At 52.5% G+C, this 21417-nt stretch overlaps 2 protein-coding genes and 1 long non-coding RNA gene across 6 annotated transcripts; 2 read left to right on the plus strand and 1 right to left on the minus strand.

Annotated features, from left to right (window-relative positions):
• The first annotated feature begins 1105 nt into the window (after positions 1-1105).
• Positions 1106-6969, plus strand: PGLYRP2 (peptidoglycan recognition protein 2). 2 transcript variants are annotated; one of them, XM_066253304.1, is made up of 6 exons: positions 1106-1180; positions 1824-1941; positions 3041-4147; positions 4912-5122; positions 5651-5948; positions 6865-6969. In XM_066253304.1, exons 2-6 carry the CDS (start codon positions 1857-1859, stop codon positions 6952-6954), a joined length of 1791 nt encoding a protein of 596 aa, XP_066109401.1. In that variant the 5' UTR covers positions 1106-1180; positions 1824-1856; the 3' UTR covers positions 6955-6969. The 2 variants fall into 2 exon arrangements, with proteins under 2 accessions (XP_066109401.1, XP_066109400.1); XM_066253303.1 differs by lacking the exon at positions 1106-1180 and having other exon boundaries at positions 1797-1941.
• A 2654-nt stretch (positions 6970-9623) lies between these two features.
• On the plus strand, positions 9624-21358 carry RASAL3 (RAS protein activator like 3). 3 transcript variants are annotated; one of them, XM_066271247.1, is made up of 18 exons: positions 9624-9689; positions 9818-10152; positions 11963-12093; positions 12237-12315; positions 12478-12539; positions 12916-12986; positions 14404-14530; positions 14617-14715; positions 15117-15659; positions 16002-16146; positions 16409-16553; positions 17379-17615; positions 17704-17905; positions 18010-18128; positions 19049-19442; positions 19715-19872; positions 20355-20418; positions 20524-21358. In XM_066271247.1, the coding sequence occupies exons 2-18, from the start codon at positions 9831-9833 to the stop codon at positions 20665-20667; spliced, it is 3042 nt and encodes a 1013-aa protein (XP_066127344.1). In that variant the 5' UTR covers positions 9624-9689; positions 9818-9830; the 3' UTR covers positions 20668-21358. The 3 variants fall into 3 exon arrangements, with proteins under 3 accessions (XP_066127344.1, XP_066127362.1, XP_066127353.1); XM_066271265.1 differs by having other exon boundaries at positions 12916-12953; XM_066271256.1 differs by having other exon boundaries at positions 9640-9675.
• Positions 12756-15094, minus strand: LOC136332036 (uncharacterized). The gene is made up of 3 exons (XR_010730580.1): positions 14806-15094; positions 14558-14703; positions 12756-12930 (listed from the first exon to the last, which is right to left on the minus strand). It is a non-coding gene; the product is annotated as an uncharacterized lncRNA (long non-coding RNA).
• Positions 21359-21417: the final 59 nt, after the last annotated feature.

Here is a 21417-nt window from a genome sequence, read left to right on the forward strand (position 1 = left end):
CAAACACTTTTCCAGGGTGAAGGGTCATAACTACATTGACCCTGACCCAGCCACAGGAGAGTGAAAACATGCACTGGATTTGGAGCCCTCCCTAGTTTCTAGCTTTGTGACCTTGGGCAAGGTACTTAACCTCTCTGAGCTTACCCTTTCGCTGGGTAAAAAGGGCATACAATGGTTAAATAAAACCACAATGTCCCCCCACAGACACAATTAATGGGACAATCAAAGGGTCAAACCCAGGATCCAAAATGCTGAATCAAGGCCATTCCCAGACCAGGTGGACATCAGGTGGGATTTCATGTGATAGCCACGCCCATAGCATCCCAGGGCTCCCTTTTGATCTATGCAAGGCCACTAGGACTAGGGTGGGACAAGTGAGGCACAAAGACAGGATCAGAATTCTTGATTTTTTTTTCTTTCATCTCTGCTCCAGTAGTCAGTTCCTGATCCTGTCTTTATCTAAAATGTTGATAAATATTTACCTAAAATGTTTGTTCATCATAGATTTTTGACATTCACTTTAGTCTATTAAAATATTGCATTAAAATATTACTTCTCTCTGACTCTTTCTCTGTCTGTCACAAAAATCATATATTATCTTCATGACTGAGATTTTTGACATCACCCTAAAGTTTGCACCTGAGGAAGATGCTTCACTCTCCACATTCTCGTCCCTGCCCCAGATGAACACACAAATTACTTCCTGCATGTGCTTCTACCAGGCAGAGCCCCGTCCCCTAATCCTTGGAAGCTGGGAATCAGAGGGAGATATTACCTTGGATTCCCCTGGGGAATGGCCCGCATTCACTTCCTCTCCTAGGACCCTTCTCCAAGCCTCACTGTTTGCCTAGCTTTGCGCTGGACAACGCTGAGCTCCCCAGACGGAAGACACTGGATATCTGAGCAGGCCTCCCTGGGGAATCCCAAGCCTGGTTCAGCCTGGGTATTCCCAGGCCCGCCCAGGGCTTGCCTTTTGCTAAGTGCCCAACCTAGTGGGTCCCCTAGAAACTCCCCAGGCTGGTTTTGGCATGGAAGGCCCATAGTGAAGCAATTTACAGAGCATTCCCAGTCATGTTGAGCCCATCCCACCTGACATTCAAATAAAGGAGAGGCAGGCTTACTTCTGCAGAACTCAGCCACAGCCCAGGGGAAGAGAGAAGACCCCTCAATGTCAACCCAGGTAAGCCAAACAACCAAAGTCAAGGTCTAGAAGACCCTAGGCCAATCCTTAGCTATGTCTGATATTTTGGGATCAGGAGCTAGAACTGGGTGAGAGAAGATATTTCCTAATGCCCTGGACTCACAGCAGGCCTCAACAAAAATAATCCCCAGCCCTACACCTGTTCTCTGCCTGCACCTAAAGTGCTAGCAGCAAAGGCAGGAAGCAGTGCCAACTTCAGGTGAGGTGTGTCCTTCTCTCCCCTCCCCCAGCACAGCCAGTCTTACCAGTTGGGCTGGCATCTGAGAGTCACCTGCAGTGGCAGCAGCAGCTACTGAATGATCAGGGAAGGGGTAGGGCTTGTTGAATTGGCCTCAGTCTACCTCTCTTGGGAATGGGCAGAGTCTGTTGAAGTTTAAACTACTTGGCTTCCAGGTGCCTCCTAGGTTGGGTCTGGCTTAATGACCTTTAACCTCAGCTTGGGAGGGACAGGACAAGATGGGGGAGCCCCTAAGACCCAGATGACCTTGACCCAGGGTACTCTGTGCCCACACCTCTGCTACCTCCCGCCCACAGCTCTGCAAGAGACACCCATGTCATTCACCCCTGGACTTTGACAGTGGTCAAAATTACCACTCAGTTTTCCATGCCCGTCTCCTTCCAGCTCTGCCGAGGTCTCTGCTGAGGTCAACCGGATATGCCTCCCAGAAGTGGGAATCCCACAGCAGTACTCCAGGGTGTCCTCTGGATCCTACTTGGATTGTGGGCAGAGCCAGGGACAGGTAAGTCAGAAGGTAAAGGTCTGCAGCAAGGACAATAAATTCTACAGAAGTGTACTGCTGTCCCTCTCTGCTCAGCCCTGTACAGGGTAAGACTGGAGACCCCCAAGAGACCCCAGTCACAAGGAGCCTGCAGTCCGGGAACACAGATGCTCTCTGCCCACCAGGGTCAAGGGCGCAGGAGAAAGACCTGGGTCTGGAAGATCAAAAATCAGAAAGGTTTCCTGGAGGAGGGGATACAGATCTAGGACAGGAAAGAGAAGAATTTTACTTGGGAAGAAGCAAGAAAGGATATTTTAGCCAGAAAGAAAAACAGAGGAATTACAGTGTATACTGTCTGAAGAAGAACTTGAATTCCTGGGTTCATAATCCTGCTCTGCCTCTTCCTATCTGTGTGACCTGAGACAGGTCCTTTAACCTCTTTGTGTTATAGAGTCATTGTGAAGATTAAATTTGTTAAGTTATGTAAGTCACCTACAATGGTGCCTGACACATAGTAAATACTTAATAAAAGTTAGCTACTATTCAACAACCCACCTCAGCTCTGAGCCCAGCAATTCTAGGTTCCAGTTCAGCTGCTGACATTTCCCCCACAAGACACGGGCCCATCCTCTTCTCCCCTGAGCATCCTTCAGACACCTTGCCCTTTAAAATTCCACAAAAATTTTAATCCATAACCAAAAACTGTCCCTCCTCCCTCAAAATGCCTGGGAACTCTGCTCACTTTTGTCCGTCATACTGCCATTATCCTAGCTTTGGCAATCTTTATTGCTCACTCCAAACTGTTTCCCCATCTCTACACTAGCCTCCTGAAAATTCATTCTCCACAGGAAGCCAAAGGAGCAATCTTAGAATGCAATCTGGCCATATCTCACTCCTGCTCATGAACCCGCCATAGCTCCCCAGTGCTCACACATAGTCTAAGCTCCTTAACCTGTTCTCTATGCCCCAGTTTCCTTATTTACATGAGGATGGTGTTGGGGAGGTTATAGGGTTGTCACACAGAGAGCAGGGGGCACTGAGAAGATGTGGAAGCAGCAGAGGGAGGCTCAGGAACAGAGGGCACTGGGCCACTGGGCTAATACCATCTCTCCTCCTGCAGCATCCCTGCCCCTTCTCATGGATTCTGTCATCCAGGCTCTAGCTGAGCTTGAGCAGAAGGTGCCGGTCACCGAGGTCAGCCATACTGCCTCTGCGTGGCAGCTGTCAGCCCAGGACTTTGGTCCCCATAATCCCCTCTATCACTTCCTGTTTGGGGGATGGAGGCTCAAAACAACGAAGTTGGATCCCTCCATACTGAGCCCAGAGCTGCAAGGCCTGACTGAAAAGGTGATCCAACACAATGTGCGGGGCCGGCAGGAATACGGGGTGGTACTGGCACCCGATGGCTCGACAGTGGCTGTAGAGCCTCTTCTGGCAGGGCTGGAAGCAGGGCTGCAGGAACACAGGGTCGTAAACTTGCCCTTGGAGAGCATAGCCACCCCTCCAGGTGCCAGAGCCACCCTTCCAGATGTTGAAGCTGTGGTTCCTGACATAAGAGTCACCATCCCAGGACTCAAGGATGACTCTTCAGATATCAGCTCCCCAGATGTCAGAGCTATGTCTCCAAATGTTACAGCCACAGATCTCAATGTGGGAGCCATCTTTATGGATGTCCCAGCCCCCTCTCCAGACGACCAAACCTTCTTGCCAGATGCCAAAGCAAAGTCCCCAACCACTGTGGACAGCCTCCTAGTGGTCACCTTGGCCAGAGATCTGGGTCTGACCTTCCTCCAAGGCTCCCAGACCCAGAGCCAACCAGGCCTGGGAGCTGAGGGCTGCTGGGACCAGCTCTCTTTCCCCAGGAACTTCACACTCCTGGAACCTGAGGCATCACCACTTACCACGGCCTTCCTCAATGGTGCTCTGGATGGGGCTCTCCTTGGAGACTACCTGAGCCGCGCCCCTGAGCCCCGGCCACCCCTCAGCCACCTCTTAAGGCAGTACTATGGAGCTGGGGTGGCCGGAGACCCAGGACTTCGTAGCAACTTCCGACGGCAGAACGGAGCTGCTCTGATTTCAGCCCCTGCCCTGACCCAGCAGGTATGGGGCGCCCTCATCCTGCTACAGAGGCTGGATCCAGCACACCCTCAGCTGCAGGGCATGAGCCAAGAACAGCTGGCACAGGTGGCCACCCATGCCACCAAGGAGTTCACTGAGGCCTTCCTGGGTGAGGCTCCACCCCCTGTGACCCTCCCTAACACAGATGCAGACAGTCAGCCTGATGTGGTCAGGGGCTCCAGAATTAAGGATTCCAGAGAGGGCAATGAGGCTCTGGCTGGTGTGGGGTAGGGGGAGAGGTCAGGGCAGCTGCATAGGTAAGGAAAGGCTAGATTCGTGTCTTGAAGTATGAATAAGAGTTTGACCAAAAGAAAAGTGAGAAAGAAAGCATTTCAGGAGGTGGGCTCAGCACATACAAAGGCACAGAGATTGAAATCGAGGTTCAGCCAGTTATTCCTGTGTATCTTTAGGTGAGTTGCCTCACTTCTCTGAACTCACTTTCTTCAGTGAAGCGAGGTAAATCTGCTTGCTACCCCTTAGATTTGCTGGATGGTTTGAGAAAGATGAAGCATGTAAAGCAAGTATCACACAACTAGAGCATAATAAATACGGGCCAAGATTCTTTCTCAGTGTGGTTGTCTCTCCTAGGGCTCAGATAAGGGCCGGCTGCAAATAGTGTTGAGTCCTTGGTTGTAAAGAGCCTTGAAGTCTGAATTGCAATTCTTGGGGTTCATCCTGAAGGGGGTGGGAGTCATAGCCAATACTGTATTCCAATAGTACTGGGATGCTGTTAGATCCCGATGGAAGTCAGTGTGGTGTGAGATTGAGTTGTCCCCAAATCTGGAGAATGGCCCATCAGATGCGTCTAATGGGGGTGCGGGCGTCAGGAAGAGAAATGCTGGCTAACCCAGCCCTGGACACCCTTCCCCGCAGGGTGCCCAGCCATCCACCCCCGTTGCCGCTGGGGTGCGGCACCGTATAGGGGCCGCCCAACGCTGCTTTCGCTGCCGCTCGGGTTCTTGTACGTGCATCACACATACTTGCCCTCGCCCCCCTGTACTGCCTTCGTGAGCTGCGCGGCCAACATGCGCTCCATGCAGCGTTTCCACCAGGACACACGTGGCTGGGACGACATTGGCTACAGGTAGGCGGAGCTTGGATGGGACGGGGCCGGCTACCTCGTTCACAGCTTGCGTGGGCGGAGCCTAACGCAGGATCGGGTTGGACAAAGCAAACCTGGAGAAAAAGCAGGGGAGTAGTGTGGGTGGGGCCAAGATGGGGAGGGCGTGGCCTATGCGGGGTGTGGCCTTTACAGGGACCAGAAATGGGGTGGAACAGGGAAAGAAGGCGGGACCTGGGAGAGGAGCAGGGCTGGAGCTGGGGCTGGAGCGGGGCAGTGATGGGATTGGGCCTAAAACAATCAGAAAAGGGCTGTGAAACAAAAAAGGGCTGTGAATTGGGTTGGAGAAGGACTTGAGACAACGGTGAGAGGGCCAGACAGAAAGAGGCGTGTCCAATGCCAGAGAAACAGGAGGGTTACTGGGGTGGTATTTTAGAAGAGGAGCCAGACAAGGCTGGACCAGGCAGAGGCAGTGCGACCAGGCAGGACTTGGCAGAGATATGGGACAGGGCACCCCTGACACTGCGGTCCTTGTCTCCCTATTTTCCGCAGTTTCGTGGTGGGCTCAGACGGCTACGTGTACGAGGGCCGCGGCTGGTACTGGGTTGGCGCGCATACACGAGGGCACAACTCCTGCGGCTTTGGCGTGGCCTTCGTGGGCAACTACACAGCAGACCTGCCTGCTAAGGCTGCACTGCGCACGGTGCGCGACGTGCTTCCCAGGTGCGCGGTGCGCGCTGGCCTCCTGCAGCCAGACTATTCCCTGCTCGGCCACCGCCAGCTCGTGCACACCACCTGCCCTGGCGAAGCGCTCTTCCACTTGCTGCGCACCTGGCCTCACTTCGACGCTGTGAGTCACCAACGCCCGCAGATCCTCGACCTGCGACCCATCAGACACGAGCTCAGCCTCTGACCTCTGCCTGTCTCTCCAACCTTAGCAGGCCCTTCTCTTTCCTGTAATCCCTTAGCCTGCACAGTCTGAGCCAGGTCCCTGGTCTCCCTTGCATCCCTTCTATTCAGGCAACCAAGTCCCAGCCAGGGAGGTGTTAATTCTCTGGCACTTTTGGGCTGCTTGTTCTGCTCGCAACATTTCCTACCCCCAGTCCCCTGCCCACATAACCTCAGCCTAGCCCCCGACCCAACCAGCTTGTTGTTTGCCCAGCCACCAATACCATTGACCTCCCAACCAGGTCATAGCCCCTAACTCCTGCAGCAGCCCCTCTGCATTCACAACTTCAACCTAGCCTGTGTCACCTACACATATGTCACAATGCTTCTGCCTGCACAGCCACATCCCCCCCAACCTAATCTTGGCCTCACCCTTTCCCCCTACCCAAAGGACTTCTGTGTATACAAAAGTAAACTAGCTAGTGTCCTTCTGCAGAAAACACCATTTGCCTGCACATTCTCTGCCCAGCTCCTAACCCTATTTTGCAGTCTTCTGACCAGATAATCTCAGCCCCGAGGATGCTTGCTCAGCCCCAGCCTCCCTGGCCCTTGATGACAATTCTCATGCTGGATCAATGGAGGCCCAACCAACACAATGTTGGCCACAGCCCTGACCTCAATCACCAAAACACCTCTACTCACACACCTGCACAAGCTTGTGCTACCTGCATACTACCACTCCATCTCATTAAGCTGGCCTGCAGTCAGTGTTGTACCCACCCCTCACTTTGCCCTCTTCCTCGGTCGGGGTCCCACCATAAGGAGAGAGACCTAGCCTCACCACCACTCCCAGCCTCACACTCTCTTGTCTCTACTAGAATGTGAAGCCAAGAACTGCCAGGAGGGCCTCCAGGAGATCCAAGAGGAAGCCGCCTCCAGGGACCCTGCCAGCCACAGACCTCCAATAAAGAGATTGTGCAAAGAAAGCCTGTGTCTACGCACCATCTGTGTTTGCATAGGTTGTCTTAGTTAGGGTTTGCCCAGAATCAGACCCTGAAACAAAAGTTCCAGTGAAAGGAGTTTGGGAGGTGACCTCAGGACATATCATTTGGGAAACAAGGAAGAGAGGTAGGAAAGGGACAGCAAGCAAGTTGGCACTGAGGGTACATGGAACTCAATCCTTTGGGGACCTCTGGGGAACAGTGTGGTACACACACCTCAAAGTCATTTCACCCAAGGGGTGATGGAACTGAGGTATTGATCCTCCAACTCCTATAGTCATTGACTAAGGGCTTTTTTCAGGGAGGTGTTAATTCTCTGGCACTTTTCAGCTGCTTGTTGCATGGGCTCCATCTGTCAGAGAAAGTTCTCTAGCAAAAATGCAGGGAGTTGGGAGTCGAGCCAGTACGCAATAAGGTGATAAACACTCAGGTATATGGCAGAACACAAGGAGCCTCCCTGTGTGTGCAGTGAGTGGCTCAGTGCAGTATGAATAAGATGAATATATCTAAGGTGTATGCGTCTGCCTGAATGTGTCCTGCTCCGAAAAGGTCTATGGCCCTTACTGAATACCTTCCTCCTCAGGATGGGGTATAAAATTTGCAAGGCCCAGTGCAAATAAAATGCAGGGTCCTTTGTTCAAAAAGCAGGAACTTCAAGACAGCGTTAGCAGAACATTAAATCAAAAGTACTGTGGAGCCCTTCTGGGCGTGAGGTTTTGGGCCATCGCACATGGAACACACCCATCAAGGTGATCCTACCCATCCCAACCCTTGCCTTTGCACAAACTGTTCCTTCTACCTAGCATGATCTTTCTTTTCTTTTTTTTTTTTTTTTTTTTTTTGCATTTTTCTGAAGCTGGAAACAGGGAGAGACAGTCAGACAGACTCCCGCATGCGCCCGACCGGGATCCACCCAGCACGCCCACCAGGGGCGACGCTCTGCCCACCAGGGGGCGATGCTCTGCCCATCCTGGGCGTAGCCATGTTGTGACCAGAGCCACTCTAGCGCCTAAGGCAGAGGCCACAGAGCCATCCCCAGCGCCCGGGCCATCTTTGCTCCAATGGAGCCTTGGCTGCGGGAGGGGAAGAGAGAGACAGAGAGGAAGGCACGGTGGAGGGGTGGAGAAGCAAACGGGCGCTTTTCCTGTGTGCCCTGGCCGGGAATCGAACCCGGGTCCTCCGCACGCTAGGCCGATGCTCTACCGCTGAGCCAACCGGCCAGGGCCCTAGCGTGATCTTTCTATGGCCAGCTCCTTCTCATACTTCAGGTTGCGAATGCCATCTCCTCAGAAAGCCCTTCCTGCATTTTTCCAGCTCAAAGAGTATCACTTCTGCTCAACCTCTTTTCCAGTTTGTCTATTTTCTTCCAGGTCCTCCTCATCAGGTAGAAATGTCCTGCCTGTGCTCAGAATCTGTTTCCCTCGCTAAACTGTGAGCTCCAGAAAGGCAGAAATCGAGTTTGTTTAGTTCCACATGGCTTCTTCAGCACCTAGCACATAGTAGATACTCAGAAAACCTTTTCTGAATAAAAGGAGACACTTATTACAAACCTTCTGAAACTGATATTATCATTGTGTTGTACAAATATGAAAATCAAGGCTCAGAGAGAGGAAGTAACTTGCCTGAGGTCACACAGCGAGAGAAATACCAGCTGACACTGGAACCTACTCCTGAGCCAGGATTCTACTGACTCTCATGTTGACTCATTTATTTCTCAGAACAGTATTTTCCCACCTCTTTTTTCATAAAAACATTTATTAGAAAAGTGTATCAATGAATTTTCAGAATTGAACACCACATCCATGTAACCAGTACCCAGCTCAAGAAATAGATGTGTTAAATTATGTTATGTGGTCTTCACCTCAATTTTTAAAGGAGAAACAAAAACCATGATCGGCTCCCAGAAGCTTCCCTTATCTCCCCCTCACTAGCCCCTCTAAAGTAAACCGACATCCTGACTTTTGCACATAGTTTTTCTGTTTTGGAACTTTATATAAGTGGAACAACACAGTGTGTATTCTTCTTCTTCTTCTTCTTCTTCTTCTTCTTTTTCTTCTTCTTCTTCTCTTTCTTCTCAGTAGTTTTTTTGTTTCTGTTTGTTTGGGGGGTTTTGTTTTGTTTTGTTTTTTCCTCAGTATTGTTTGTGATTTATCTGAGTTTGGTCATTCAGTAGTTTGTTCACTTTCACTGCTGCATGGTATTCCACTGTGGGAAGAGACCACAACTTACCCATTCTACAGTATATGGACACTTGAGTTGTTGCTAGTTTGGGGCCATTATGAATAGTGCCAGTGGGCATATCTATTGGGTAAACTGCTGGATCAGAGGAGAGGTGTATGGTCAATGTTTATAAATCAGACCAAACAGTTTTTCACTCAGGTGAATCAGTCTAGTCTCTAACTAGCAGTAGATGAGAGTTCCAGAGGCTCCATGTTCTCACCAGTATTGGGGCAACACATGCCCATTTTGCAGAGAAGGCAACTGAGGCTCAGAGAGGGACATGTGTTGCCTCCTGGGCAGTGAAAGATTCTGGTTTCTACTCTGTCACCTCCTCTCTTCCTGCATCCTGTCCCCCATTGTGCCCTCCCAGTCTGGCTGTGGGGTGGGGTGAAACGACAGGGTCACGTGGAGTAGCATTCGGCAGGAGGAAGCCAGGCAGTGTGCAGATGGCTGCTGCTTCTGGGGCTGGTCAGTAAATCAAGGTAAGGGAGGGAGTGTGTTTGGCCCCAAGGGGGTTTTCTGGGGATAGAGCTGAGAATGGGGATGGGGCTGAGGTGAGGGTATAATGTGGGCAGACATGGGACAAAACTATCACCCTTTCAACCTCCAGGAGGATCCCCACCATGGACCCACCATCAACAAGCCAGTCCTCCAAAGTCCAGCCTGCAACCCCATCTCCACTAACCTCCTATCGCTGGCACATGGGAGGTGGTGGGGAAAAGGGGGCTGGAGGCTTCCACTGGGGCCGCCTTGCAGGCTGGGGGAGGACACTGAGCCACCAGGAACCCATGGTCAGCAGCCAACCGGCCCGGTGTTCCCTCTTCCATCGTGTCCTCTCTGTGCCTCCCAAGGAGTCACGCACAAGCCGCCTCCGAATATCCAAGGCCCTCTGGGGTAGGCATAAGAGCTCACTAGTGGAGCCAGAACTAAAGCCAAAGGCCTCAGGTACGTAGCTTCCCCGCTCAGAACTTGGGCTGGGCTGAGAGCCCAGATGCTTAGGTTTTGTCTGCCTCCAGAGCATCAGCTATACAGACACAGGAAGTTGTGGGGAGTACAAAAGCCCAACAGGAAGTGGCTGGGGCCCTGTTGCCCTCTTCTCTGTCTCCCCCTTACCCAGCGCCTGTGGGTGTGGGGTGTGGCCAAGGACCTGTGGGCAAGGGATTCTAGTCTGGGGAAGAGACAGGGAATAGCCTGATGGTAGTGCTATCCAGATGCCAAATGGTTCTTGCCCCCAACTGGTCTCTTTTCATATCTAATGGCCCAATCTCATCCTATTCTGCCTGGATATTCACCTCAGTCTCCTCCTGCTCTCCTATCTTCCAGCTTCCATGTCTGAGTTTCTTTACTTCCCCATCAGCTAAATGCTAATCATAATTCCTACTTCAAAGGGTATATGTCATTCATTCATTCATTCATTCATTCAAGCAGAGGTCTGTTGAGCACTTACTATGTGTCAGGTCCTAATTTAGGCACTGAGGACACAGCAGTGAACAAAACAGATATCACTGGCTATCTGTGAGGCCCATGGTATAGTGGGCATGAATGACAATGAACGAGTATAAACAAGAAAATGACAGATGGGATAAGTGTTATACAAAGGGAACTAGAGTGTAGCATGAAATTTGGAGCTCTTTCATGAAGCACTAGCCCAGGCCCTGGCATATTCTAAGTGGTCTAGTAACAGTGGGAGCTATCATTTTTTCCTCTAGTGGTAAGGGAGGTTCAGCCCTCCTATTCCCAGAAGCTCATTTAATTCTCGCCATTCATATATCCAACCTGCTGTTCAAGTCCTAGAACAAACTTACTCTCTTTGGGAGGCCTTCCTTGACCCGCTATACTACCACCACCCTTTACCCTGACCTTTTTCTATTCCTTTATCAAACTTTTTTTTTTTTTTTTTTTTTTACAGAGACAGAGAGTGAGTCAGAGAGAGGGATAGACAGGGACAGACAGGAACAGAGAGAGATGAGAAGCATCAATCATTAGTTTTTCGTTGCACGTTGCAATGCCTTAGGTGTTCATTGGTTGCTTTCTCATATGTGCCTTGACCACGGGCCTTCAGCAGACTGAGTAACCCCTTGCTGGAGCCAGAGACCTTGGGTTCAAGCTAGTGGGCTTTGTGCTCAAACCAGATGAGCCCGCGTTCAAGCTGGCAACCTCGGGGCCTCGAACCTGGGTCCTCTGCATCCCAGTCTGACGCTCTATCCACTGTGCCACCGCCTGGTCAGGCCCTTTATCAAACTTTGAATATAGTCCATATTAGACTAGTTATTTATGTAAGAAACCAAGACTGCTATCTTGTTGTTTAAACTCTTGGACCTTCCCACTGTTGGTTAAAAAAAGAATGCTTGTGTCTGAGGCCCAGCTCAATCAATCACAAGCTGTGTGAATCCATGCCAGTCACTCAGTCTCTCTGGATTTCAGTTTCCTCCTTGGTTAAATGAGGGTTATCATATATACATGATATATATGGGTTATAATATAGTGGAGGATTAAATAAGAAAAGGCATGAAGAGCAGTAAACATAATTACAAGTCACATAGTAGGTAGGCTGAGTCCACTACCCATGGCCAGTGGGGACAAGGCCCAGAGAGGAGCCTTGCTCAACAACTACCTGATATGGCTGCTTGGGGAGGGAAGTGAGGAGCAGAGGAGGCAATTAGGAGGGAACACTCAATGAGCCTTAGTGAGTGTAAAGGGTGGTCTGAGATCCAGGAAGAACTCCCAGGTCTCCAGCACTTCCTCCTCTACCCAGAGCCTGAGCCAGAGCTGGAGCCCCCTACCCCACAGATCCCTGAGGCTCCCACCCCTGATGTGCCGGTCTGGAACATCGGGGCCTTCACTCTGCTGGACGGGAAGCTGGTGCTACTTGGGAATGAGGAAGAGGTAAGAGGGTGCCTATGGGCAAGGGAAAAGCAGGAAGGAATGGAAGGGAGGGAGGATAATGGAAAGGTGCCTGCCTCTTCCTCGCTCTGCCTGCCTGCCTGCCTGCCTCCTCTTTCTGACTACCCACTCCTGTGGAGGAACAGGGTCCTCGCCAGTCCCGGGCAGGGAGTGCCAGCTCTGAAAGCAGCATCCACATGGCCATGGGGAACCTCAGAGATCCAGGTAAGTAAGCGTGAGAGGTGGGAAGGGCTGAGGCATTTGGCAGGCCATAATTCTACCACTGAACCACCAAGGCTTACTGCTGGGGCATTTGGGAGCCTGTCAATGTGGAGCAGAATCCAAGATGATCCCATCCCCCAACCTTCCACCCCTGACCACCCACAGACCGGATCCCTGGAAAGACCGAATCTGAGGCTGCTGGCCCTAACCAGGTCCACAATGTTCGGGTGAGGCATCCAGTGGGAGGTGTAGGGGAGGTCAAAGACTTTCACCTCAGAGGTGAAAGGGCACTCTTACTGGATGATTCTGGGAAGGTCACTGAACCTCTCTGGGCTTCAGAGTCTCTGAATAGAACTAAAGGAAGAAACTCCCTCTCTGGGCTTTTTATGATAAATCAGTAGAGAACACAGGAAAGCATATGATTGGTGCTTTAGAAATGGGAGCTATTGGTTGCCTTTATTGTTCCTGCTAATACAGCCTGAGCTTGTGGTCCCTCAAGCTTGTGGTCCCCCAAGACTAGCAGATCCTCCAGGATACCCTGAAGGAAAAGGAGCTGAGGAGGAAGCACAGGGTTCTGCTCTGCTGACATTCCTCTTCCTATAGGGCTTGCTCAAGCGGCTGAAAGAAAAGAAAAAGGCCAGGTCAGAGCTGGGAGCCAATGCTTCCCGGGATGGGTAAGAGTCTGTGAGGGGCTAGACGGGCTGGGATTTAACATTACTCCTTCTCCCTCCACCTGCCTTTCATTCTGACCTTCACCACATACTCCTTGTGGCTTCCTCTATGTCCTGTCCTGTGGTGGGTCAGGATGGGGCCACTGAAAGACTCCAGCATGGACCTAGTCCCCCATGGAAGAGTGGAAGCAAAGTCCTACATAATAACTCTAAAACAGGAGCTAAGTCAAAATCTTGGTCTGGGCCTGACCTGTGGTGGCGCAGTGGATAAAGCGTCGACCTGGAAATGCTGAGGTCGCCGGTTCGAAACCCTGGGCTTGCCTGGTCAAGGCACATATGGGAGTTGATGCTTCCAACTCCTCCTCCCTGTCTCTCTTTCCTTTCTTTCTCTCTCTCTCCCTCTCTCTCTCTCTCTCTCTCTTTCCCCCCCCCCTCCTCTCTAAAATGAATAAATAAAATTAAATTAAAAAAATAAAAATCTGGGTCTGGGAGTGTCAGGGAAGGGCACTGAGCTGAGAGCTAGCTGAAGGATGGGCGGAAATTAACTAGGCTAAGGGCAGAAACAGCATTCCAGGCAGACGGAACAGCATGCACAAAGGCCAAGAAGTCAGATGAAGACACAAAAACAAACCAGTGTGGCTAGCCCTGGCTCAGTAGCTCAGTTGGTTAGAGCATCAGCCCCATATGCCAAAGTTGCAGGTTCAATCCCAGGTTAGGGCTCATACAAGAGTCAACCAATTAATGCATAAATAAGTGAACAACAAATAATGTTTCTCTCTCTCTCTAAAGTCAATAAACAAAAATTTTTTGAACTAAAAAAAAAAAAAAAAAAACAGCCTGACCAGGCGGTGGCGCAGTGGATAGAGTGTCAGACTGGGATGTGGAGGACCTAGGTTCAAGACCCCGAGGTCGCCAGCTTGAGCGCGGGTTCATCTGGTTTGAGCAAGGCTCACCAGCTTGAGCCCAAGGTTGCTGGCTTGAGCAAGGGGTCACTCAGTCTGCTGTAGCCCCCCAGTCAAGGCACATATGAGAAATCAATCAATGAACAACTAAGGATCCCCAACGAAGGATTGTTTCTCATCTCTCTCCCTTCCTGTCTGTCTGTCCCTATCTGTCCCTCTCTCTGACTCTGTCTCTGTCGCAAATAATAATAATAATAATAATAATAAACAAGGCTAGTGTGACTGGAGTTCAGACAGTGAAGGATTTAATGAAGGAAAGTGAGGTCAAATGAAAAGAGTTATATACTACGGAAGGTCATGTCATGCAGGATACCATGAGAAGTTGGGTTGATCCTAAAAGTGATGGGGTCAAGTCCAATTTAGGTTCAAGTCCATCCTGGCCTCCCTCCACCCTTCAGGCTATAGAGGATGATGAGGGAGAAGGGAGAAGTGACTCTTGGTCTCCATCCCTTTCCAAGACCCCCCAGTGCTCTGGGCTCTCGGGAATCGCTGGCCACACTCTCTGAGCTGGACCTGGGCGCTGAGCAGGATGTGCGAATCTGGCCACTGCACCCCAGCCTCCTGGATGAGCCCCACTGCTTCCAGGTAAATGTAGGCAACTCTTCACCTCACCTCGACCCTTTGGCTCCACTCTTGGTCTCAGCCGCAACCTGAAATCCCTTTCCCAACAGGTAACATGGGCAGGCGGAAGCCGCTGCTTCTCCTGTCGCTCGGCTGCTGAGAGAGACCGCTGGATCGAGGAACTTCGTCGCCACTTTCTGCCCAGCCAGGTCAGTACTGCAGGAAGTAAGGGACAAGGAGGCCCCGCCAGAGCCAGGACCCACCCCTTTCATCACCCGGGGCCATGGCTCCGCCCTTACCTGCGCAATCACTCTGACTCTCCTCATCTTCATACCAACACCTGTACAACTGGCCCCCGTCCCTTCTTTTCATTCTGGGCTTTATTTACACCCAAAGCCCCGCGGCTGCTTCTCAGTCCTCTGTAGCCAGGATCTATCTGGGAGATTATGGAACAGCTAAAGGGCTCCCGCGTGGCCACCTTACGACCCCTATGTCCCCACTCTACTCCCCCAGAAGCCCAGAGATCTCCCTGGGGACATGGGCCCCGCGTTTTTATCTCTGGTGCCCACCATCGAACACCCACTCCTTCCCCCACCACTCTGGTCCGCAGGACAATGTGGAACGCGAAGAGACGTGGCTGAGCGTGTGGGTGCACGAGGCGAAGGGGTTGTCCCGGGCAGCGTCAGGGGCGGCAGGAGTACGCGTCGAGCTATGGCTGGACGGCGCGCTACTGGCGCGCACCGCACCGCGGGCTGGTCCAGGCCCGCTCTTCTGGGCAGAGCGCTTCCACTTCGAAGCGCTGCCGCCAGCACGTCGTGTATCGTTGCGGCTGCGCGGAATGGGCCCCGGGAGCGCGGCGCTGGGCCGCACGACACTGGCACTGGAGGAGCTGAACGCCCCCCGGGCGCCCGCCGCGGGCCTGGAACGCTGGTTCCCGCTACTGGGGGCGCCTGCTGGCGCGGCACTGCGGGCGCGCATCCGGGCGCGGCGCCTGCGCGTTCTGCCGTCCGAGCGCTACAAGGAGCTGGCGGAGTTCCTCACTTTCCACTACGCGCGCCTCTGCGGGGCACTGGAGCCCGAGCTGTCCGCGCAGGCCAAGGAGGAGGTGGCGGCTGCCATGGTGCGCGTGCTGCAGGCCACTGGCCGGGCGCAGGTGCGGCGCAGGAACTCGGCGGACCCGGGTGACCAAAACAAGTGGCACCTGCGAGGGGTGGGGCACTCTGAGAGGAGCAGTGTGAGCTTCGGCTACCGAGTGTAGGGCACGTGGAGAGGCGGGGCCTGAGCTTCAGCTGAGAAGGACTGGGTTTGAGCTGACCCTCAGCGCTGAAAGGTGAGGTGTCACCTCACCTAACAGTTAGGGACATACCTGTGAGGGCTGGGCCTCAGCTGTAGCTATGAGGGGCGGGGCGTATGCCCAGGTGGGAGGGGCTCACCAAGGGCAGGGCTTCCCCAGGCTCAGTCTGAGCCCAGGCAACAAGAACCCTGCTATGCCCAGGCACTGGTGACGGACCTGGGCACTCTAGAGTTGGCACGCAGTGGAGGCCGTGAGGCGCTGCTGTTCCGGGAAAATACATTGGCCACCAAGGCCATCGATGAGTACATGAAGCTGGTGGCGCAGGACTACCTCCAAGAGACGCTAGGTGAGCAGTGTGTGTTTGGGGGGTGGGGGCTGTCGGAAGCCTGCTGGGAGGACTCAAGGACCCCTTGGAAACCTGGGAATCCCTGGGTAACCTGGATTCTAGCTGAGGGTGATGCCTTGGGGGTGCTGGGATCCTGGGGAAAACTGAGGTTCCTTAAGATGTTAGGTGCCTCCAGAGTAAATTGGAGATAGAGTTGGAGATTGGGTGTGGTGGGTCCTGGTGATCATGGCCCTGGCTCCTGTCTGGCTGTGCTGGACTGCAGGACAGGTTGTACAGCATCTCTGTGCCTCCACTGAGAACTATGAGGTGGATCCCAGCAAGTGTCCAGCCTCAGAGCTGCCCCAGCACCAAGCCAGACTGCAAAACAGCTGTGAAGAAGTCTTCAAGAACATCATCCAGTCCTATGAGTAAGAATCAGGGCTTTAGCACCTGAGCCTGCCCCTGCATCCCAGCCACTCTGCTAATAGTCAGATAAAGTACAGGGTGCCCAGTTGAATGTGATGCAATATTTGGGACATACTTATATTTTAAAATTATTTATTTTTTATCTGAAATTCAAGTTTAACTCATCTTGTAGTTTTATTAGCTAGCTCTGGCATCTCATGCCCAATATTATGCCACCTAACCCCATGTAATTCCTTGTTGCAATTCCTTGTCCTCTAGCCACAGATGACCCCATACCCTAATTCCATGCCACCTGACCCAGTTAACATAGGACCTCAATCCTATGACCTCTGATTTTAGGTGATGTCATGCCCTCAATCCTATAACCCCTGGCCTTAAATGACTCTGTTCCCCAAATCCCATGCAACTGATCACAGGAAACCTGAGATTTCAATTCCTTGACTTCTAACCCTAGGTTATCCTGTATGTCTAATCCCATGTCACCTGGGACATCAATACCATGGTTTCTGAACCTAGGAAACCCCATGAGCCCATTCTATTTCATATCATGTACTCTGTCTGCTACCACAATCTCATGTTATAGCTAGACCCCAAATTAATGGCCTCTGTCCCCATGTGAACCTTTACCCCCAACTCCAAGATTACTGACTCCAGAGGTCACCACAATAACACCACCATATATTCTGACTGCAAGCATCACTCTCCCTGATAGCTCCAATCTTGGAACTCAGAATGCAAGTGACTCCTGATCCCTGACCTTAAGTTTGTCCATCCATGAACTTTATGCCCATAGACTCCCCCTTTGACTATATCCTATTCTGCCCCAGCTGGTTCCCAGGAGAGCTGGGCACTGTGTTCTCAAACTGGCGAGAAGCATGCAAGGCACGTGGATCTGCAGCACTGGGCCCCCGGCTAGTGTGTGCCTCCCTCTTCCTGCGACTTCTGTGCCCTGCCATCCTGGCACCCAGCCTCTTTGGCTTGGTGCCAGAGCACCCAGAACCTGGCCCAGCCCGCGCCCTCACACTGATTGCCAAGGTCATCCAGAACCTTGCCAACCGTGCCCTGTAGGTGCTGGCAGGCTGGGGGGGCATGGTGGGGCCATGGAGGTGGCAGGTGCCTGACCTGACCCACCCAGTTGGAACCCTGACCCAGGTTTGGTGAGAAAGAGGCCTACATGGACTTTATGAATAGCTTCCTGGAGAATCATGGACCTGCCATGGAACACTTCCTGGACCAAGTGGCCATGGTGGATGTGGATGCAGCACCCACTGGTTACCAGGGCAGCAGTGACCTGGCTCTCCAGCTGGCAGTCCTGCATGCTCAGCTCTGTACCATCTTTGCTGAACTTGACCAGGTGTGGCCTGAGCCCAGAACCCAGGACATATTAGAAAGGAAAGAGGACAGGGAGCTTCTGGCCCCAGAGAGCTTGCTCAGCATCTTCCTTACATGCCTCACCAGGCAACCCGTGACAGTCTGGAACCCCTGCCCACTATCCTGCAAGCCATTGAGGAAGGCCGGCCTGTACCTGTGTCTGTGCTAATGCATCTTCCACAACCCCCCACCCAGGTCCACTCCAGGTAACCTGCCTGTCTCCAGTCTGGTTCAGTTCTGATGGGTAAGAACAGGGGCAGGGCCAAAGGAAAACTCATGGTCTGACTAGAATCAGAGGTGAAGGCAGGATTATGTCAGGGGTCAGAGATGGGGTCATGTTGGTGTCAGTCAGAAACACTTGGGTGGAGGTCAGTGGCTGGTCATTGGATGAAGACAGGGTCATCCAAAGGATCAAGGAGAGGCTCACAATGTGATCAAGGGCAGGCACAGGATCTGATTGAAATCCAAGATGGAAATTGGTTATTGCAGAGGTCAGGGAGAGGTCACATCTGGCATCAGTGAGAGAAAGTGACATTGTGGTCAGTGATGAAGATCAGTTTTCAGTGAGAGGTGTGGATGGGGTTAAATCAGGGGTCAGAGTGGGGTCAGATGTTAAGACACATCACCAAGGGTCAGGGACAGGTTCATATTGTAAGCAAAGGTCAGAATAAGATGGGTCAAGGGTATGGGCAGAGTCATGTTTGGGGTCAAAGGTCCAGCATCACAGTCTTTCAGGAAACAGACAGGGTCAGTTTAAAGTCAGAGGTAGGGAATAAAAGGGGGTCAGTTAGGAAGGAAGAAGATGATACCCTTATGAGCAGAGGTTGAGCCCAAGGTCCGATTGAAATTTATATTACAGAGGGTCAGGTCAAGGCCCACACTGTCTCAGAGTTCAGGATAAGACTAGATAGAGAAGAGCCAAAGGTTAAATTGGGGTCGTGTCAAAGATCATAAAGAGGACAGTATTGTCAAAACTCTAGGACAGGGTCAGAGGTCAAAATGAGATCCCATCAGCGACTGGGTGACATAGAAGTAAAAAGATCATGGGTGTGGTCATTTCGGGTCAGAGCTAGGTGTGGAGTTAGCTCAGGGGCTAAAGGTCTGAACTCCTTCATCCCACCCCCAGCTATTCTGCAGTGGAGAAGCCAGGTTTCCTGCCCCCTCGGGACCTCCCCAAGCACACCCCTCTCATTTCCAAGAGCCAGTCCCTGCGCAGCGTTCACGGCTCAGGAAGTTGGGCCAGGCAGCGGCCAGATGAGGAGCAGCAGCCCCTACGGCTTCCCCGGCCGGTGCAGCGCACGCAGAGTGTACCGGCTGGCCGCCTACCTAGCCGCCGCCCGTCTGCAGGGCCCCGGCCACGACCCAAAGGCTCCCTACGCACCGGCCCCGCGCCCCGCGGCCAACCCTGGGCTGGGGCCTCGGTCTCACTGCCTCGGAAGCCGTCGGTACCCTGGCAGCGTCAACTGGACCAGCCGCGAGACAGAGACCAGTCGCTTGGCATGCACCGACCCATGGGCAAGGTGAGGTCCAGCCTAGGTCCGAGCACCGAGAGGAGAGACGAGCCTGGAGGCCAGACAGGTCTGGGTTCAAATATCAGCTCCCTGTGTTGTGTTACCCCGGGCCTAACCCAACCCTCTCTGAGCCTCAGTTTCCTCCTCTGTTCAAGAGAGCATAGTTCTCCAAGAGGCAGGGCAATGAGGAAGCAGGGAGCAAGGAACTCGGACGTCAGGGTCTTCCCAGAGAAGAAGGGGCGGGACAGCGGGTCAGATTACAGAGGCTCCCTCCCCTACAGCTGGCCGAGCTGCAGTGCGAGGTGGCCGCCCTGCGCGAGGAACAGAAGGTGCTGTCCGGCCTCGTGGAATCGCTGGGCACCCACATCCGGGCCTTGACTGAACAGCAGCAGCAGCTTCGCGGCCAACTGGAGAATCTGGACTCCAGGCTTGGTGGAAGGTGAGCCCTACCTCTCCATTAGCTGAGCCCCCAGGTGGACCCGCTAAATGTACTCAGAACACCTAGGACCCACTTTCATTCAGGCCCTGCCTCTCAATCAGTCCCATTCTAAACCCGCCAGGCACGGTCACGCCCCCTAGGCCAGCCCCGCCCCAAATACACCTGTTAAAACACGCAACTCTAGGTCCGCTCTGCCCGCCCCGAGGTCCCTGGCAGGTCTTCTCGTCAGTCCCCATCCTTTAATCAGGTCCTCCCATCAGGTTGGGCCAGGCCCTCTTAGTCTGGGCACGCCTCCATCCCGGACACCACCACACCCAGGATGGGCCAAGCCCCACATCCAAGGGTTTTTCGCTGGTCTTTTTAAAGCTCCGATTCAGCCTCTATAGTTTGCCTAGGCCCCGCCTCCAACTCCAAGCCGCGTTCCCGAACCCTAGCTGTCCAATCAGGGACTGGAGCTTCCCCCTTTCCCCTGATTCCTACAGGACATCGCATTTAGACCCAGAACGCGACCTTCCAAGCAATGAGGCCCACAGGCTGAAAACTCTGGTGAGACCCCCAGCCTTAATCCTGAAGCAGATCTGGTTGGTGAGGAAACTAGGGTTGGGGTGCAACCCTCTCCTGGCTTTGAGCCCACTGCTACTACCTCTCCAGGAGCGCCGCCTGGCTGAGATGGAGAATTCTCAAGCCCACCTGAAGGATGCCATCCAGAGCCTGCAGCTCCTTCCAAGGACGCAGGGGTCCTGGAGCCAACCCCTGCCCCTCAAAGCGCCCTGCATCAATGGGGACACCACCTGAACTGCCCACTCCATGTGGTCTGGGAACAAAAATAGCGTTTTAGGGGCCCTGCCTCAACTCTACATGGTCTACAGTGTGGAGTGGAGCTGTAGGTGACAACCTGTCTGGCACTGAGGTTGCCCAGTAAAATTTTGATTTCGGTAAAATTGATGGGGTTTTTTGTCCCTAAGTGTTGACAATCAGAAAGCACCTTTCCCCATTCAGCTCTCCCAGATCCCCCCCCCCAATTGGAGGGCTCATGAGGGAGGAGATATAAAGAGATTCTCACCAGCTGTGTGACTTCAGGCCTTCACTCTCTTAGAGCCTCAATGTCCTCTTTTGCAAATTAGATCTAAAGGTCCTTACACAGTAAAACAACTATAGTTTAAAGTTTCAAAAGAAGGTATGCATAGTTTGTTAGGCCTAATACCTACTTCTCAATGAAGCCCAGATGCCACCTCCACCAACCCCTAGGCCCTAGATGAGAGCATCCTCGAGGGCCCCTAAATCCCATACCAGCTCCCTTATGGCAGGAAGAGCATGCATCTGGAAAGCAGATGAAGGAAGGAGCAGGTCGGTGTGGAGATAGTTGAACTCTGTGGGTGTTGGCTGAGTAAAAGAGTGAACATTTGAATTATAGGTGAGCAGTAGGGTGGACAGGACATAGGCAAATGAATAGGTTAGCATTTGCTGGGATAGACTGCGTAGAAAAGTCCTGTATCATACTATGAAATAAATATTTGAATTGAGTATGTAGTTATATACAATATG

Source organism: Saccopteryx bilineata, chromosome 1, assembly GCF_036850765.1.
Source record: "Saccopteryx bilineata isolate mSacBil1 chromosome 1, mSacBil1_pri_phased_curated, whole genome shotgun sequence".
In the NCBI taxonomy this organism is placed as follows: Eukaryota; Metazoa; Chordata; class Mammalia; order Chiroptera; family Emballonuridae; genus Saccopteryx; species Saccopteryx bilineata.

Bases quoted from the DNA above. Each gene is read 5' to 3' on its own strand.
- PGLYRP2 (XM_066253304.1), top strand. From the start codon at position 1,857: ATGCCTCCCAGAAGTGGGAATCCCACAGCAGTACTCCAGGGTGTCCTC. The intron at 1,942-3,040 runs GTAAGTCAGAAG...CTCCTCCTGCAG, and splicing joins GTGGGCAGAGCCAGGGACAG to CATCCCTGCCCCTTCTCATG. The intron at 5,123-5,650 runs GTAGGCGGAGCT...TATTTTCCGCAG, and splicing joins TGGGACGACATTGGCTACAG to TTTCGTGGTGGGCTCAGACG.
- RASAL3 (XM_066271247.1), top strand. From the start codon at position 9,831: ATGGACCCACCATCAACAAGCCAGTCCTCCAAAGTCCAGCCTGCAACC. The intron at 12,094-12,236 runs GTAAGAGGGTGC...GTGGAGGAACAG, and splicing joins TACTTGGGAATGAGGAAGAG to GGTCCTCGCCAGTCCCGGGC. The intron at 20,419-20,523 runs GTGAGACCCCCA...CTACCTCTCCAG, and splicing joins CCCACAGGCTGAAAACTCTG to GAGCGCCGCCTGGCTGAGAT.